This window comes from Tursiops truncatus, chromosome 2, assembly GCF_011762595.2.
Source record: "Tursiops truncatus isolate mTurTru1 chromosome 2, mTurTru1.mat.Y, whole genome shotgun sequence".
In the NCBI taxonomy this organism is placed as follows: domain Eukaryota; kingdom Metazoa; phylum Chordata; class Mammalia; order Artiodactyla; family Delphinidae; genus Tursiops; species Tursiops truncatus.
In genome coordinates, this window is record NC_047035.1 from 131,039,425 (window position 1) to 131,058,481 (window position 19,057).

The following is a 19,057-nucleotide window of genomic DNA, read 5'->3' on the forward strand; positions in this document are numbered from 1 at the left end:
ACATTCGTACACACACTGTCAGATTAGCCCTCCCAACAGCCAAGTCAGTTAAGTCATGTATTTTTCTCTTGGCAACCCACAGCTTTAGTGGTAAAATGTTTAAATGTTTCACAGTTTTTTAAAAATTTAAGACACAGAGGAAGAAGGTCAAAGCAATTTACCAAAAATAATACTCATAATAGTTAATATTTTTATGTGATTACTAAAGGCCATCCACTGGTTTAAACTCTTTATAGGCACTAATTCATCCAGGAATGTTATGAAGTAGGAATTATTATTATGCCCATTCTACAGATGAGAACTTGAGTCAGAAAAGGTAATAATGGGCCCCAATCACTTACTCCAGTATAAGTGGCAGAACTGGGATCTGAATCCAGAGAGTTGGCTCAAGAGCCTACACTCACTGTCTGTATAGTAGACATTTCAGAAAATGTAAGATGGCACATTTTACTCATTTAATCCACTGAATATTCTTGCTTGTAAGACTGAGGACTTAGTTCAAAGATACTGGCACTAACACTCAAAAACTTACTAGACCATCACTCCAGTTACCATGGAGTATCTTGTCTTTCACAGAATGCCCAAGATTGAAGAACTCTGATAAATCAAAGCTTTCCATCTCAAAATTAAACAATTTGTTAAATATTTTCATAGAAATCCCCGGACTTCCTGACTTGGCAGCTCCCTAAATTCTAAATAGGGAATCCCTGACTCAAACCTTTCAATGAATGAAAAAATCCAAGGAATCCCCATTCATTCATTCAACTCTTCAGGTTTACTAACACATCCTAAGAATGTCTTTGACAAAATTTCAAAACAAAACCCAGAAATTACTGTGATCACATCCAGTAAGGTGGGTAAAACTCCATCCTAGAGTTTCTCTCCCAAATGGGTGCCCCACTAGTTGACCTTTGTGTCAATGAAGTCATTATTTTCCTCATTTCCTAGGCATGGAAAAATGAAGTCCTCTGACTCTTCTACCCATGGAAACAGAAACGAGGGTCATAAAATCCTGTAGACCATTCTTTCGTGATTTACCCACATGATGCTTTCCTTCATACATGCGTGGTATTCACCACAGTTTGTGAACTCTCTCCTCACAACTGGCCTCCTGTCCTCACCTTGGTCTTTCTGCCTTCATTCTCTGTCCCTTAAACATGTAACTTTAGATAAAATATAAGATCCATCAATCTATCATTCCCCACGTGCTCACCATCATTCAAACTTCACTTATCCTGCTTTCTCATCATCGTTGCTTAATATTTCATAATATTACTTCAAAGAAGTTCTTCTTCCTAGGAGTGTGCCTTCTAAGCCTTACTCTGGAACATTTGCAGGGATGACTCCCCTGTCCTAGGTCTACCTTAATTTCATTACCTCCTCTGTGGAGATTTCCCTCACCACTCAAGGACACAAGTGTTGGAGCCACCACTCTATCATCACAGGACATACAAGATACCTCAGTATTCTGACCGACCCTGTCTGCTGCCTGGGATAATATAAACGTCACATGTTAAGCAAATGTTAGCCTGATGCATGCATACATTTGAAACCTGTATACAATGAAAGAAGGTAATTAGAGAATGTAGAGAAAAGAAAATACCGTTCACTCCATGTAAATGCAAAATCATCAGGGTCTTTGCTGTCAGGAGCAGGGAAGCCTTGCTCTGAGAGATTTATGTAAGTCTATTTATTTGTTAGCTGCCAAAAGTTGGGGTAAAAGTTTTTCCTGGTCCTCATGCGCTGAATTACAATGGAATTCCAACAGAGTTACACATGACGTTGTACTTGAATGCCCAGTGGGAAATTTAAGGTCACTGTAGTAATGAATGGCCAAAGAATTAATAGGAGTTGAGCCTCATGTGCCTTCCTGTGTTGCAGCTGGGTAGAATAGTGCTCTGTTCATGGCTGAAAATACGTCTCAGACGTGGCCACCACAGCTGTGTTGGGCACAGCCGCCGTCAAAAGCACTGTAGAGCTGGGGGCCTGTTTAAATCGCTCTGACCTCTTCTCATCAGACACAGTTCCTTGACCATTATCAACTGCACAACAGCTACATTTGTCTATTAACAGACATTCAAACATGGAGATACTTTTACCAGAGGACATGGCCTTCTTGCCTCAGTCTTGCCCCCACTCCACATCCTCTTATCTTCTTTGCTGCCAGTACCTCCCTCACTCAATTTTTTTCATTTGCATTTCCATCCACTCAAGGCCCTGCATGACCAGCCGCATCTCCAGGCTCTGCCACGTCCATCCCCAGTGGCACAGACCTACTGACACCCTTCCGTCTCCCTGTATCTAGCACAGTCTTGGGCTTTGAGCCTCTGCACAAAGGTGCCCCCCATTCATCAACTCTGTGCCCAGCTAGCTCTTCTCATTCTCAGAGATGCTGATAAGTTGTTGCTTCTTCAGAACTTTCCTTTGTTTCTCTCTCTCTCCTACAACCTTCCTGGGATGTAGGACCTCCCCCCGCATCCTACCTAACCTCTACCTAGTATCAATGCTATTCTAATTGTCTTATTAGTGTTCTTCTCCCTCATTGGAAAATAGATTCCTAGAGAGAGGGAAGTGGGGAGTGGCAAGATGGGGGTGGGGGTTTAAAAGGTACAAACTACTCTGTATAAAATAAATAAGCTACAGGAATATATTGTACAACACAGGGAGTATACCCAATATTTTATAATAACTTTAAATGGAATATAATCTATAAAAATTTACTATCTTGCACACTTGAAACTAATATACTATTGTAATCAACTATACCACAACAAAAAAATGAATTAAAAATAAAGTATTATTTATTTTAAAAAACACACAAAGAAAGAGAATAGATCCCCAGAGGATAATGACATTATAGTGTAAAGTGAGGAGGGGAAGTTCAAACCGAAGATCAATGGCTTACTTGTCGTGTGATCTAGGCTTCATATTTAATCATTCTGTATTTCAGTTTCTTCATCTGTAAAATGGGGATACTAACAATCCTTACTCTGTAGTGTTGTTGGAATCATTTAATCCAATTCCTTTAAGTAACTCCTTAAAGAAGTTGCTATGTAAAGGGCTTAGAACAGTATCTGGCTGGCACATGACATTAGCTGATGTTTCTATACCGCAGGCCTTTCACTGTTGTGGCCTCTCCCGTTGCGGAGTACAGGCTCCGGATGCGCAGGCTCAGCGGCCATGGCTCACGGGCCCAGCCACTCCACGGCATGTGGGATCTTCCCGGACTGGGGCACGAACCCATGTCTCCTGCATCGGCAGGCGGACTCTCAACCACTGCGCCACCAGGGAAGCCCACATTTCTCATTCTTAAACAAAGCCAGTGCCTGAAATTCAAACGCTGATAGTTGAATGTGTGAATGAAGAATTATAAATGCTCTCTTCATCATTTCACTATTTTCTACTGTCACTTATGTTTTTGCTAAGCAATTTTGAGGGTACATTCAGGAATCATGTTTCAATTTATATGAAACCTAGAGAAATAAAGCAGATAAATATCAATATACATGGCCAAAGCCCCCTACTGCTCTTTAATTTTTCTTGACATCGTTCGTGGGAATAACAATGTGTAAGTTCAGTAAAAAGTCACTACATTTGAAGATGACTTTGAACCTGTTTTTTTTTAAGCAAAAGAAACATGTTTGCTATGCCAACAATAAATGGACACTCAAGGGCAATTTCATGTAATAAGGGATGGAGGAATAGCATCAGTAACCACAGAAAGTTCCATATTAGCTGTTTATATTTCCTCATGTTAATCACCACTTATTGATTTTCCTGCATCTTGATAGACAAAATTTCACTTGGCTTTTAGCACTAATTTTAGTCTCTTCTTTACCCATGTAATTTCTAAATATTATGTTCTTTACTTAAAGAAACTAGAATGGCCAATAAAATAAGAAACAGTATTAATTAGTCTTTAGAAAGAACAACATGGCTGACACAACTCTAGATTTAAAGGGGGAACAAACATCTACAATTCAAAAGAAAGAAAAAACCTGCTCTGTTCATTGGTATCATATGAAGACCAAGTTACGCAGAGTTCACAATGTATAAAACAAAATAAATAAAAAAATAAAAACATGAATCACAGAGAGTTTTTCTCAATTGAGACTCCATTAGAGAATTTAGCCTTTATGCCCTAATGTAGGTGGATGGCAAGCTATGGGTTGGAGCTGAGTCAAATCTAGCCTGACATCTGTTTTTATAAATAAAGGTTTATTGGAATACATATCACATCCATTCATTTACATATTAACTATCTGCTTTTACACTTAAACAAGGGAGCTGAGTAGCTGTGACACAAACCATATAGTCCAAAGCTGAAAACATTTACTCTTGGTTCCTTTATGGAGAAAATTTGTTGACCCCTGTCCTAAGCTGTCCATGTATGTGATGAATTAACTTTACATCTTTGCATCTGCAATGTTACTAGTTAGGTACCATTTTTTGGAGAACAGAGAAAAAAATTTCACTCAAGGCACTTACTGTATTCTGTGATTCAGATGAAAAAGCCTCCTTTAAAGCATATTTGCTTCCTTTTTTATTTCTGTATAGGACAATCTATTTTTTAATCTATAGCTTATCACTTAAACCAGAATATTTTTGAGAATGAATAGAGACACTATTAATAATTATGCTGGGGGCTTCCCTGGTGGCGCAGTGGTTGGGAGTCCGCCTGCCGATGCAGGGGACACGGGTTCGGGCCCCGGTCCGGGAGGATCCCACATGCCGCGGAGCGGCTGGGCCCGTGAGCCGTGGCCTCTGAGCCTGTGCGTCCGGAGCCTGTGCTCCGCAACGGGAGAGGCCACAGCAGTGAGAGGCCCGCGTACCGCAAAAAAAAAAAAAAAATAATTATGCTGGGACAACTGGTGTAAATTGGGCCATACAGCCACCCTGTGAAATTGACAAGCCCAAAGAACACACCAACCAAAGTTAAAAGGCCCAGACTGTTGCTTTTGTTTTTTCTTTGTTTTTGCATTTTCTGATCCTATCCTTCCTAAGACTCCCCACCCTCGTTTGTCCTAGTGGATGGCAGTTTCACTTCACAACAACACAAACGTAGAACTTACTTTTTAATTCTTTCTCCAAAAGAAGCTATCTCCTCCAAGATGTTCTGAACAGTTGAGACAATATCCTGTACCATATAGATTCTTTCAATTAAGCCCTTTTTCTCAGATTCCTAAGAAACATAAAAGATTTAACTCAGTTACTTCATTTTTATTGGTCTGCTATAGAAACTATTATGCCATATTATCATAGCATGGTTATTATCAACAGAGTGACTTCAGAAGATAAATTTACGTTTTTCACAATTTATTTATTGACTCCCCCAGATCCCTGCCTACTCGTGAGATGTGACCACTTGTAGTGCGCAAGCATGTCGCTACCTCAATATCATGAGCTGATAAAGGGGAGCCCCACAGACAAAAGAACTTCATTTCCCTGTGGAGTTGCTGCTTCTCTCAGAGAATTCTGCAGTCCTTTCCATTGGCTGACCCTGATTTCTTCTGTCTTCACAAGGTTAGCTTACTTACCCTTCTCTCATTAGTCCTTCAGAAAGGTTTCCAGCAGGTAACAATAAGGCATGTTGGATATCCAGATTTTGGAATATATGGAATTCAGCTTTCTAAGAATATTACCCTTACTTCGCTTATAGAAAACCTAAAATGTGTTTTACCATGTTAGGTAGCTAATGTTTATAAAAATAATTTAGAAATTACTCCCATATTGGAGAAAAGAGGATTCCCTGAAGAGTGGCATTTTCATGCTATTTCTTATATTCTGATACCATATCCTAGCTCCCTTATGAACTCTACTGTAACTGGGATTTAGTTAGTGTCTTCTTAGCTCAGGCCTAGCTGGGTCACTGTAGCTGTCACATTTAACATATAGTACCTAAAACCTCAAATAAATCTAACAAAACTTATTTCTTTTCTACCTAAAATTTTACTTGGGTTAGAATTGTACTAAATTATTGAGCAAATATCTTCTAAATTTAAGAGACCATTTCTATAATAATCTTCTTTGCAGCAAAAGAAAAAAAAAATCATTCTCATCTTGTATTCTCTGTCCCATCAAACTGGACCCATGGATGGAAGAAGGGAAACACACCACCCCATACTGATTGCAGTGACTGGTAAAAGCACCAGTATGGCTGAAATGTCAAAGAGCACAAATTTCCCTTCTTGCATCTGCCCTTGTTTATGGAGCTACTGGCAGAAACAGAGCAAAGAGAGGGGCTGAGATTAGAATATACCATTGCTACCCCCTTTTGAGTAAGGGTGCTGGGCTGGTTTGAATAACTTCTTAAAATCTGTTCTGTACCCATTTATGCCACCATTCTGTACAGAAGGAGAGGTCATACTCATTGCTTCCTCTTGCAAAGTCAAACTCATAAGACATTTTTACTTTTTCACTCTAATTTTAAATTTCTTCTTTCCCTTATTCTCTTACAAACTCTAATTCTTCAAGTCGTTTGCATCAAAAATTGGATAGACTGTCAGAGCGACTTAATTCATCTTCAGCAATCCACCAACATCTATTAATGGGCACAATGGTGAAAACCCATCTCTGTCTGCCACAGAAGCATTCATGTTTATAAAGGAGGATTTGAAAGCACCAGGGAATTTGACCCAAAGGGCAAAAGTGGCTTCCTCTTCTCAACAGTGTAGAGTTTAGGTCAAAACAATTTCTTGGAAAATGACTCAAATTTCCATGTGGCTCAATTTCATAAAAATTTCCTATTTTAGTTGACTGATTTTTTTTTTCCCCCTATGGAACAGCCAAATGTGGAGGTTCTGGTTGTGAAGAAAAGCCTGAGTTAGTACACGAAAATAATAAATGATCACAATGTTCTTTTACTTTTTAATGAATTTGATGTTTTAGTTTGAATATTCAATATTTAAAGACTAGGCCAAAGAATTCCACTGTATCTAGGGTACCAGCATAATTTATGAACCGTATCTGTACACTTTTAAGAGTGAAAGCAATCAGAATTATAAATTTTTGAAATATTTATCAACTGACAACTTGGTTTATTAGTAGATCTATAAAGTTATTTCATTAAATTTTCATAATATTGTTTCAAAATTAAAAAAATGTATTTTACATGCATTAGAACAAAAGAGATGTGCTTATATTATCCGAATTTTAAAATGATACATGAAGAATGATTATTCATGCTACATATTCATATATTTAATTTGTTTCCTAGTTATATCTGTTCATAGTCCCATGTTAAGATTACTTTTCCAAAAAATGTACTTCTTTAATGTCATCTTTTCACTTATAATATTTCATAAAATTGTTCTTACTTATCTTCAGAATTGCACTCATTAAATTGACACCTTTAATTGACTCTACTGTAGGCCATAATTTTAATTACAAAAATACTCTCTCTCCAGGCACTGAGGTACCTTGAAAACTCACAACAAAAATGTGATACATGAAGAATATTCTCAATTCTGTATTTTAAATATTGAAATCTGCATATATTTCTGCCCAAATAATTTCAAAGTCATGATATCTTGTATCCATTCATATGAACTTTCTCTGTCAATCTTTTTTCAAGATAAAACTTTAAATAAGTTGTCTCTATGATTCTCCACAAAATTTATGCTGAAAAATTAATGGCTTCTCAATTTCCTTCCATTCCTGGGTAGAATTTATATTTATCCTATTAAAAATCAAAAGATTTTTTTTATCCCACAAATTGAGATAATCCAAAGTGTAACTTCAGAACTTAAACACTGAATCGTGCGCAAATAGGTCAACTATTTGACCTCACAGTTTGCTTTGTGCTGAATATCCCTTTCTTTCGTAAAGAAAAAAAAAAAACAGTATCTTTTATGCCAGTTCTTGTAAAATTCACTTCCATTTACTAAAGGCTTCCAAAGATGAAGTTACTTAGCATTTTCAGTCATCAAAAATTTTGATTAGGTCTTCCCTGGTGGCGCAGTGGTTGAGAGTCCGCCTGCCGATGCAGGGGACGCGGGTTCGTGTCCCGGTCCGGGAGGATCCCACATGCCGCGGAGCGGCTGGGCCTGTGGGCCATGGCCGCTGGGCCTGCGCGTCCGGATCCTGTGCTCCACAACGGGAGAGGCCACGGCAGTGAGAGGCCCGCGTACCGCAAAAAAAAAAAAAAAAAAAAAAAAAAAAATCCAACTGATACGACCAAAATGCAACAAACATTTAAAAGATTTCTTTTTTTCACAAGAGTTCAATAGCTTTGGGGAATGTTTAAGTTGACTGAGAGTTCTTCAAAGGTTTCAAACATTCTTAAAACCAGATTGATGGATGGACGACTGGCAGCAAAAACAAAGTGCACACTGCCATGCTGAAAGTATATTTTTATATCTGAACATATCTCTGCCAGGAAAACTGCTGTTGCTATCCCAACTCTGTATACATAAAATATTTACAAATGTGGACACTACAGCTTCTAATTCAATTGGTGGTGCATTATCACTTGTCTGTATGCGATCATGGATAATCAGGGCACCATGATCTATCAATTGTACATTTCTGCTTCAAAGATCCCTTCAATTTATATGAATATCTTATTAGCCATGATGCTGTGCTTCATCAAAATCTGCATTCACATTATCACTACAAAATTAAATAACCCTCAATGCTAAATGTTTAAACTAAATTTACAATAGCATTCCTGATGTCAGAGATTTCATTGTTTGTAAAATTAACTTGCAAAAGCTTTATTTTGATTCCGTATAGTGGATGAAAAAAAATCATAATTTCAAGTCATCATGGCGGCGTATTGGAAGTTTTCAATTAGCAATAATCATGCCTCATTGATTGACGCATTGTATGAGTACAACAATTTCAGAATTAACTTATTTGATATTCTGTTTGAATCATTTGATGGCATGCTAATAAGACTGGTATCACTTGACTCTTCACAAGGTTTTTAATATATTGATGCAATTGAAGTCAACACATTAATACCTTCCTTGCCCTTTTCCATACATGCATAATTAAACCTTGGAATGGAAGATGAGATAAATGTGGAAGAACAGTCATTTGATCTAAAAGAAAAGTCATGCTGCACAGAGAGATTTTTAAACACATCTTTCGGGCTGTGTAAATTAACATCATGTTTCCAGAAATAGTCTCCTAAAAGTAACTATTGACAGCTGAAGGCTCTTCAGCAGGTTTGTAACTTAAGTTTACATGTTTCAGTGATGTGATCATGGTCCCAGTGGTAGACAGTAAATGTGAACAGACATTCATCAGTTAGTCTGTCAACAATTATCTTGAGAAGTGGATTGTCAGTACTTGATTTTTCATTAAACATGTACTCTTTATTATTATTATTTACTCACTGAAAAAGCATTATCAAACAGTAAGAAGTAAGAAGTAAGATTCCAGGCTCCCAACTCCAGCAGAATGACCTAAAGGTCCAACTTATACTCCTGGCCTTCGTGAAATCTTTCCTAGGGATGCCAGTCCACACCAACTACACTCTTGTTCTTTCAATTTGCATCACACCTCTACTCTTTTCATCATTCTAGTAGCAAATGTTCTTTTCACTCTCTACACTGCAAACTTTATCTTTTAAAACATGTACTATTGATTTCATGGGTCTTTAATTATATCTGCCAGTATACCAATGGACATGTTATATGTCTTTGATATTAGCATTTCCATTAATAGGAAACCAAGGTACAAAGAGGTTAAGTGATGTGTCTATGTCCACATTTGTCTATGTTCACATATATGTGGCAGAGAATTCCAGTCCAGGACTATTAAGTCCAAAGGAAGAGTGGACATTTTCTAGTGGACATTTCACAAGGTACACATTCAGCTCACACTTGTTCTTTTTGTCATTTGCTTCTTTAGTGTCTATGGATCTCTGTTCTCTAGACTCACTATATAATACATGATTTGTAGACATTTCATTCAGTTACATATTTCTATCTACTGTTCATTTCCAGTATTATTTGCCCAGTCTTCATGAGAATGTATGTTAAATTACACTTTTTGAAAATATTTGGGGGAAAACATTTCTTTCCCTTCTTACTTATTTTTTAACTTTTCTGGCTAAGCATTTTAGCAAACTTTATGTATAATTTGCATAAAATACATACCATAATTTACATTATAACAAAATGCATTCGTTCTTACCTAGGAGCTGGAGTAGCCAGGGTTTACAACAGATGCAAAGTTAGGGGGAAAAAAACAAAAAAACAAAAAAAACTTAAGATGTACCAACTCCACAGGCCTGCATATTTTATTAATCACAGGCTATGGAGTCAGAGGGAAGTGAGTTCAACATGGGTCTTGTCATCTACGAGCTTTGTGATCATGTCAAGTTCCTACTGGGTTCTGAGTCACAATTCTGCTATCTGGAAAAGGGAGATCATAATCCTGACCCTGACTGGAGTATTTGGAGAATTAAATATTGTATCATATGCAAATCATTTGGTACACTCCAGGTGCTTCATAAACATAAGTCCTTGCCCTTCAAGAATGCGAAGAGACAAAAGAACAAATAACCTTTTGTCTAGTTTAAAGAATCCTGGGGTTCATTTAAGTTTCAAAAGCAACGATCTTCCAGGACAAGTCTACTCATGTTGCCCTGCGTTGTATGAAAGATCATCTGGCAGTTCTATCTGCATCATGCTGGCTTTATTTACACATTTCAGATTGAACCAGGGAATGTGGTGATAACACAGTTTAGCAAACACAGCATTACATCTGCGGCTGCTACCAAATTGCCTAGGAAGAGTAACAGTGATTCATTCAGAAAAAGGAAACTGTTATCACATGTGCTTATATTTTTCCTTAACATATAAGGCTTCTAATTTATAGAGGGAAATGTGTAATAAAAATAGTGATGGCCACTGGTGTGATTAAACCAATGAACAAGATAATTGTGGCTGAACACGTATTTTTAGATTCCTACATTTCAGAAAGAATGGATTTTACTTCTCATTACTTGAAAAAAACACCAAGGCATAAGTAAAAGTTGCATGATTTAGGGCCTACTTTATGAGCAAATAGGTAATAACATATAACAGAAGAGATGAAAGCATGGAAATTTTCAGATCCAGAATTCAAATTTCAAAAGGTTCCTTTGCTTTGTTATATACTACAGAGAATGACTGTAAGAATAATAATGTAATTGCAATAATAATTGTAAGAAAAATAATGACCAACTCCAAATCTGTAACCTAAAAATGCATATTATTATATAAAATGTATGTAAGATCATCATTTTTTCACTGTCCTTTGGTTTATAAAATGTCAAAAAAAAAAAAAGAAAAACAACACTGAGTCTTTAGTGGCTAAGTTTTAGAGACAGTTGTCTGAAGAACAAATAATGTGCCTGTGTTGTAACATGGTTGCTCTTTAAGAACAAAGCCAATAAATAAATAAATGAATCAGTCAGGCAGTGGATTTTTTCTTCTTCAAGGCTTTGTTGGCTTCCCCAATGTCTCCAAAGAGCATAGCACTATATGTGCAATAAACTAGCTTCGAGCCTCTGGGAGAGAATTAACACCATCAAAATGAATTTACAGCTAAGAATTCATTATATAATCAGTATGCTACTTTAAATCTTTCCCACATGTTCTGGTTCAAGAAAAAAAATTCTCATTTCTCTATTAATTACCTAAGCAAAACCAAAGAGTTAGTCCTGAAAATTGACCACGTCAGGAAAGATCCTTGGGACATGCTTAAAAACTGAGTAGTATTTGTCACAGGATGCCCAGGATTCCCACAAGGGATTGATGCAAAATTTCTATCTCAGGATCGTCCCAGTAATGCCAACCACCCAGGGCAAAGATAACGCAAAAATACGACTTTAGACTTTAAGTGGGAATCTGTTTGGTCTGTTTCATCCCACTGAATATTAAAAGCCTGCAATTTGAAAACTTGAAGAATTATAAACATCAGAAATAGACTGAGTGGCATTTAGCAGGGAAAATAAAAAAAACCTCTCAGCATCTGTCATAACAAAGAATAAAAAGTAATATTTCTGATACACAAGATTAAAAATTGTTCTTTGGGAATCTGGCTTAATGCACTGGGAACTGTCTTTAAGGTTTCTTCCCATGAGCTATGTCCTGTGTGCATGGATGGACACACACACACACACACACACACACACACACACACACACCCCTTTATGGTATGCTATTAAAATGGGGGGAAAAGTCTGCAGTCTTTCAGGAGAATACTTCCTTCTCAAGTAGTATTTTTGCTTTGGGAAATGAATGTGAAACAGACTGGATTTTGAACCAGTATCATTTCTAAGTAGTTATAAACTGCTCTAACTATCTGTCCATTACATAGAGCCCTTCCTTCTACACTGACTGGTATTTACCAACATGTTTCTTTGGCCTGCAACAGGATTCTCATCAGGGATCAAATGAGAGAGCTGAAAAAGTAAAAGGAATAAACATCATCATGAGGAAGATGTTGAAAAAACACTTTTGAAAAATTGGGAACAATTTGGGAAAAAAAAATATTTGGAATTAGACCCTGGGAAGATTGATTTCCTTAAAAGTTTCTCTGAGCCAATTGACAGATGCCACGCCATTACAAGGCAAACAGGGCTAATGGTTTTCTATAACTGTCACTACCATAGGTAAACACACAATTAGCTGCAGTTGCTGATTTAGCTGTGTGCGTCCTTTATCTTTCTTTGAGGTGGGGGAATGAGGAGGGTAGAAGATAAAATATTTATCACCTAAGACTCAGCTCAAACATCACCTTTAGCAGTCCTGACTCACCCAGGCACTGCATCGCTAACACCCAACGTAGTATACAAATTTTGATGAAAGTAGCAATCACAGATACAGAGAAAACACTCCATAAATGTTGTCAATAATAATGCGGAAAAATGGACCAATAAATTAATGACATGTTTCCTTCATAACAATGTAACATAGTCCAAAAATAAACAGGATTTAGATCAGAAGGGCTGGATTTGAGTCTCGCTACTATCCTGGCTGGGAAATCTCTGATGCATTATAATATTTCTCTTCACCTGGGTTAGTTCATTCGCATATGGGGAAAATAATATCAAATTTAGTGGTTTACTTTGAGTACTGAATGAGCTAAAGCCTATAAAAACAGCCTGCAAATTGTAAACACTCTACAAATAAGAATAATCTTATAAATCTAATCATTTAAATAATTCTTACTCAAAATGGTCTCATTTTAAATTATTATTTTTGTGTCATTTATTACTTACTTTAAATTACTATATTCCCTTGAGGAAAAAGTGATGTCCCCACCTTTCTGTCAATTATTTTGCAAATTATCTATCAATTACCTTGTAAACTCATTGGATAATTGGGACTTAAGGCAAACCACACTGAAACAGAGTGGATTTCAATAGGAAATTCCTCTTGTAGGAATGGCTACTATCCTCAGAAAAATAATGACTTGTGGATAATTGAGATACAATGTCCAATGTATTCTATATTAGCATAATGTAAAAATTTTAGACCACAGCAAGATAAATATCCAGATGTAGTATAGTCTATAACGTCAGAGCACCAGTTAGTGCACATTAGCTAATAAAAGGATGGCTAATCCACCTAATTTATAGTCTGGCACATCATATTTCACAATATTTGGGAGTAACCTACCAAGTATAATCCTTACAGTAGAAATCACAAAGAAAATCCATAAGTACTGGGGCTATTAGTGAACCTGGTAGCAGAATAATGCTTCAAATGTCAGATTGATAACATTTCTGGATTATTTCTGAAGGTAATGAAGCCAAACGTTTTTAAGAATGGAAGTTTGAGTTTTTAAAAGGGATGTGAGCAAATCAGTGGTTCAGAGAAAAGACGGCAGGAAATAGGGAAGCCGATCCCTCTTCATGCAAAACATGCATAAACTGATCATTAAGAATTGGCTGGAATCCATTTTAATATTAAAGTCTTGGAAGTAAGATGGTACAGTTGAAATGTTAGCAATTAAATCACTTCATCACTGAATATAATATTAATTCAAATTAAAAGGAGTTACATCGGAACAACCATTTACTTTACTCCCCCGAAAATTATCCATAAGTAGGTCCTCTACAACATGCCCTGTATATAGACTGTATAGGCCTTGAAAATATGTGTGTGTATTCAACTATTGTTAACCTTTCAAAGATATTACCTGACTTTTCATTTTCTTAAAAATATTACACCATCTTAAAGTACCATGGCTTAGTCAATAGTTACAAAAAAAAATCACTGATCAAACTAATTTGCTTTGTTTCTGACATTCTTAAGAAGGCACAAAGGAATCATAAACAAAACTACTCTCACTATTAAATTGTAAGAAGACTTCTTCCAAGAACGAGTCTTCCCTGGTTGAGATACTATAGATCATCTTCTCTTTCTGAAACAAGAAAACACAGGGCATGAGCTATGCTGGCCCTGAACAACTCAACCAAAGGACTATGAGGTTAATTTACAACAAGAACTCCTAAATATTGATACATAATAAATATTGATATATACGCCACATCCTTCTCTCTCTAAGAAGGCTCTGCCTGGGTAATGATGAGTGAACTAATCTATTTGCAGGATGAAAATCATTTTTACAACTAAGATTGATGGTTTAAAATATACTTAAATTTTAATAATATCATCCTAATTTGTAAAAAGAGAATAGAGATATAATATTCATTTGCATCCTTTCATTATAAAATGTTCCACCACGTTCCACCATCAATCAACAAAAATGTATCAGATATTTCTTATTTTCTTAAAGGAAAACATCCATATCTGTTTTTCACCCATAACTGACATGAAAGGATGATCCCCACCCCCCCAAACACTGTAAAGCAATTGTGAACTCATTGATAATCTTAAAAGAACAGATGATTCAAGTCCTATTTCTGACAGCTGAGTTAAAAACAAACCAACCCACAATGCAGGCATCACAATGCAGTCTCTTTATGATAGCAATAGGCAGTTTTTTGTTTTTTTTTTATTACATGCCCTTATGATTCTTTCTTCCTGATGTTACTAGTAAATGCTGAAATATTCTACCTAAGTGATTGTTGGGCTGGAAAAAAGAAAAGAAACTCTAATGCAAGTATTTATACCTTCTGCAATGAAAACAAGATATTATTGCCCTGCATGACCTTTCCTAAATATGAGATACAGCATTTTACACAATAGTTTCTTGGTTCACGCTTCAATTACTGACCTTTACTGTGTAGAAAATTAATGCAATTTTCATTGTAATCCGTCTGTACAAATAAGGTCCACATAGAAGAATTCCACATATGGAATCTAATACAAATAGGAAATGTCAGCTGATTGCTGTTGGCTGAACTTAGCCGTTATCTGTTTGTTCTGGGGTCCCCAGCAAACTCTACTTGTAACAAGCAATTTCTTGTGTGGAGCCATCAGGTATAAGAAAGAAAAATCTCCTCTCCTCAAAGTTTAGTTTGTACATTTAGTTTCCTAAAAGCCAAAAAACTAGTGACCTGAAAGTTCTACATTGTAACTGAAAGTCCACAAAAAGAAAGGAAGGCAAAACTGTGGAGCCTAATTTGGTTTCTAAAAATGCAGGTCATTTTCCATGGACTTTCAACAATGAGAAGAAGCAAGAGGCTATAGTGATGTCATTTTACAACCATCCCTGTTCCAGACAATAAAAAGATGACAGACCCCAGACCACGTCCTGGCCTGTGCATCAGAGACAGGCAGAATATGGGAATGCGTCCATCTCCCAAGGAAGCTGTGCCAAGGGGCCCCAGCATGCTTTCATCTTCCACAGTCTTCCATGATGGTATTTGGTGGGAAGGGGTGCTGGCAATTAAGGAGTGTCACTTTCAAGATGGATTGTTTGGGTAGAAAGGAGTTCCTCTCCTCTTCTGGTTTGGAAGGAGACGGCTGTGTGTTTATAATCTGTAAACAGTTCATCTCTCACTGGGTGTGTTACAGTTCCCAGAAGCCCGTCTGTCATGTCGAACACACAACAGAAGCCAGAAGGGCGCTGTGGGGAAGCCCTTGGAGTCAGCACACTGTGGAGGGCAGTGGCCCAGGGCCTGTGTGCTGGAGGGACCCATCCCAGGCATGGAGGCTGCTCTACATGGAGAAGAAATGATGAAGTGTAATAATATATAGGTGGAGGTATGCTCCCAAAGTCTTAAAAGTTGAAAACTGCTCTAGTTTACCCATCTCTTAGAGAAGTGAGAGTGAAGAGACGTGCAAAAAGACTGCAAAGTTTGCCAAAATCCCCTCACAATAGAAGGCTTGTGTTCAGCAGAAGAGGCACAAACAGAAGTCAACATTTCATTTCAGACTTATTCCTCTAGAAGTTTCCACAGAAATATGAAATTGAGGAAGCAAAACAAACATGGCCACGTGGGGCTATTAAAGGCCCTACAAACATACTACAATCAAAGTATCTCAAGAATGGAATGGCTCTGGAGGAGACATGAAGAACCCCAGAGCCAACGTCCTCAGTGTGGGATGGGCTGCCGCATCTGTTGCGTGGAGGGCTGTGCTTGGATGAACGCAAGAGCTCCCAGGCTCATGCATGTAGATGTAGATGTTGTAGTTCCAACTCAGTTATCCTTGCCCAGAAAAGCTTGATGCACAGCCCAAATGGCTCTACCTCCACACCCCCAGGCCCCCAGGCAGCCCTTGAAGGACCACAATGGAAGGTTAGATGGTGAAAAACGCTGGTCTAGACTTTCATGGCTCAATCTGTTGCCTGACAGTTCATCGACACCACTTTTTCATCCATTGCCTTCTTGTTAGATGTCTCCTTTATCAGATGGAACAAAGCCCCATGGTCACAATTATCTCTCAAGGGTGGATGGCATCCTCCTTCCATGGGGTGGCCCGTTTACACAGACTTGGTCTAAGAGAAAGAAATCTTCTTCACTTCCAAACTTTGGTTAATAAAATTGATAATTATGCCTAATGTAGGTTTAAAATAATTTCATTAATACCTGTGTTTCCTTTCGTTAAACACCCCCTCATGCACATTAGCTTAGCTATGACCATTTTAATGTTCAAGGAGTTACATCACTCAGAAGTCACTCACGTCAATTCATCAAGAAGAAAGTTGCAGGCCTTCCCTGGTGGTGTAGTGGTTAAGAATCCGCCTGCCAGTGCAGGGGATACGGGTTCAATCCCTGGTCCAGGAAGATCCCACATGCCATGGAGCAATGAAGCCGGTGCACCACAACTACAGAGCCTGTGCTCTAGAGCCCACGAGCCACAACTATTGAAGCCCGCGAACCTAGAGCCCGTGCTCTGCAACAAAGAGTAGCCCCTGCTCGCTGTAACTAGAGAAAGCCCGCGTGCAGCAACGAAGACCCAAAGCAGCCAAAAAATAAATAAATTAATTAATTAAAAAAAAAAAAAAAAGAAGAAAGTTGCATCTTGGGACCTTCATTCTAAAAAGCGTCAATTCCCTTTAAAAAAAATATACTTTATTACTTTGCTATTAATGATCATTTTAGCACAACAAATAAGATTTACTTTGTAATCTGCCCAGCATCCTTCAAATGGGCAAAACCATCTGGCTCGTTCAATTAATTTTAAGGCTGTCTGTGTCATGGAGCTAGTGTTTTTAAATTCGTTTCTATTTTCTGGACATTTTATATTGGATACTTAACTCTTAAGTTTCCCCCGTTCACCCCTTTCCTCTCCTGTCAGCCTTCTACACACTATCACCTTAGCCCCGTAGACCCATAGGTTCTAGGGGACTGGGCGGCCGTGAAGCTAGTAGCATCTCATTTGGCATTTCACTTTTTTTTTCTTTCATTTTATTCCAGAAGGTTTGTCTGAAAGCGTAATGACAACAAAAAGTAGCAGATTTGAGAGAATCTCCCAGGAGAGAAAGGACAGATGTACACAGACGTGGAGCTGAAAACGTTGCCAGCAACAGCTGGGCAAGTGACAGGTTCTGAAGCGGGTGACCACCCTGCAGAGTGCAGACATGAGCCTAAAGGAATAGCGATTGCACTTGATTTACTTTTGACTTCCTGGGCTACCTTTCATCTACCTTTCATCCACCAAGGGGAAGGCTAATCTTTGCCTCAAATGACAGGCCTCCTAGAGGGATGCTTCTATAACATTTCAGTTATTCCTTATATTTCGTCCCTTTTCATCCTCATTTTAAGAATCTTAAAAAGGATACCCTTTATACATTATGAGAATATCGCTATACTGGTCACCCTATAGTAGTAAAAATATATATATATATATAGTTTGACTCAACCGGCTAGAACACTGGAAGCAGTCATGTTCCCCCTTTGTGTCCTTTCTCGAGCACACCCACCTTGTCATCTTCATACTTCTCCTCATCTACGTCCGTGCTCTCCTGTAAGGAAAATCCATAATTTGTAATAAAACATCAACCGAAATTACCGACTACGAATGAAATGCACACTCATGCTTAAAGTTTTCCTATATCATTGCAACACTAGTCTTCTTAAAATACACTGTAGGGCTTCCCTGGTGGCGCAGTCGTTGGGGGTCCGCCTGCCGATGCAGGGGGCATGGGTTTGTGCCCCGGTCCGGGAAGATCCCACATGCTGCGGAGCGGCTAGGCCCGTGAGCCATGGCCGCTGAGCCTGCGCGTCCGGAGCCTGTGCTCCGCGACGGGAGAGGCCACAACAGTGAGAGGCCCGCGTACCACACACACACACACAAAAATACACTGTAACTTCTTTAAAAAGGACACTTTTAAAGTTAAGGGATGCCTTGCCAAGGTTGTAAACAATATGTATAATCTACATAAAACTGTTAAGTATAAATAAAGCTATTAGGGGAGTGCCTTTCGAAGGCAGCCAGCTTTAAAAATGCATTGCGGAGTTGTACTATCTGTAAACAGTTTTGTTCTGACAAATGAAGCAGCTGCTGTGTTAAGGCTGAGAACACCACACTCCGTCTGTGCTGGGCTCATTGTTAGAATGACTGCACTTTTCCTCTGGGTCCATTACCGAAACATTAGACAGTATTAAATGCATTAGTCTGAATGTAATCAATCTCAAGAATAAGCTACAGGTTTCTATACGGCATTCTTGTTTTCCTTGGGCTTCAGGGTTGGTGCGGGG

At 38.1% G+C, this 19,057-nt stretch overlaps 1 protein-coding gene across 10 annotated transcripts in view; it reads right to left on the bottom strand.

The window, feature by feature from the left end:
• The window catches only part of MCTP2 (multiple C2 and transmembrane domain containing 2), a 252,690-nt gene that overhangs the window by 17,558 nt on the left and 216,075 nt on the right, over positions 1-19,057 (bottom strand). For 7 of the 10 annotated variants that reach the window (XM_019945844.2, XM_033852092.2, XM_019945842.3 and 4 more), the window contains 2 exons: positions 18,280-18,321; positions 5,073-5,182 (listed from right to left, as the gene is read on the bottom strand). In XM_019945844.2, coding sequence (XP_019801403.1) covers positions 5,073-5,182; positions 18,280-18,321 — 152 coding nt within the window. Of the gene's footprint in view, positions 1-5,072; positions 5,183-15,191; positions 15,270-16,263; positions 16,911-18,279; positions 18,322-19,057 lie in introns of those variants that run through there. The other 3 variants (XM_073801360.1, XM_019945846.3, XM_033852093.2) reach the window with 3 other exon arrangements.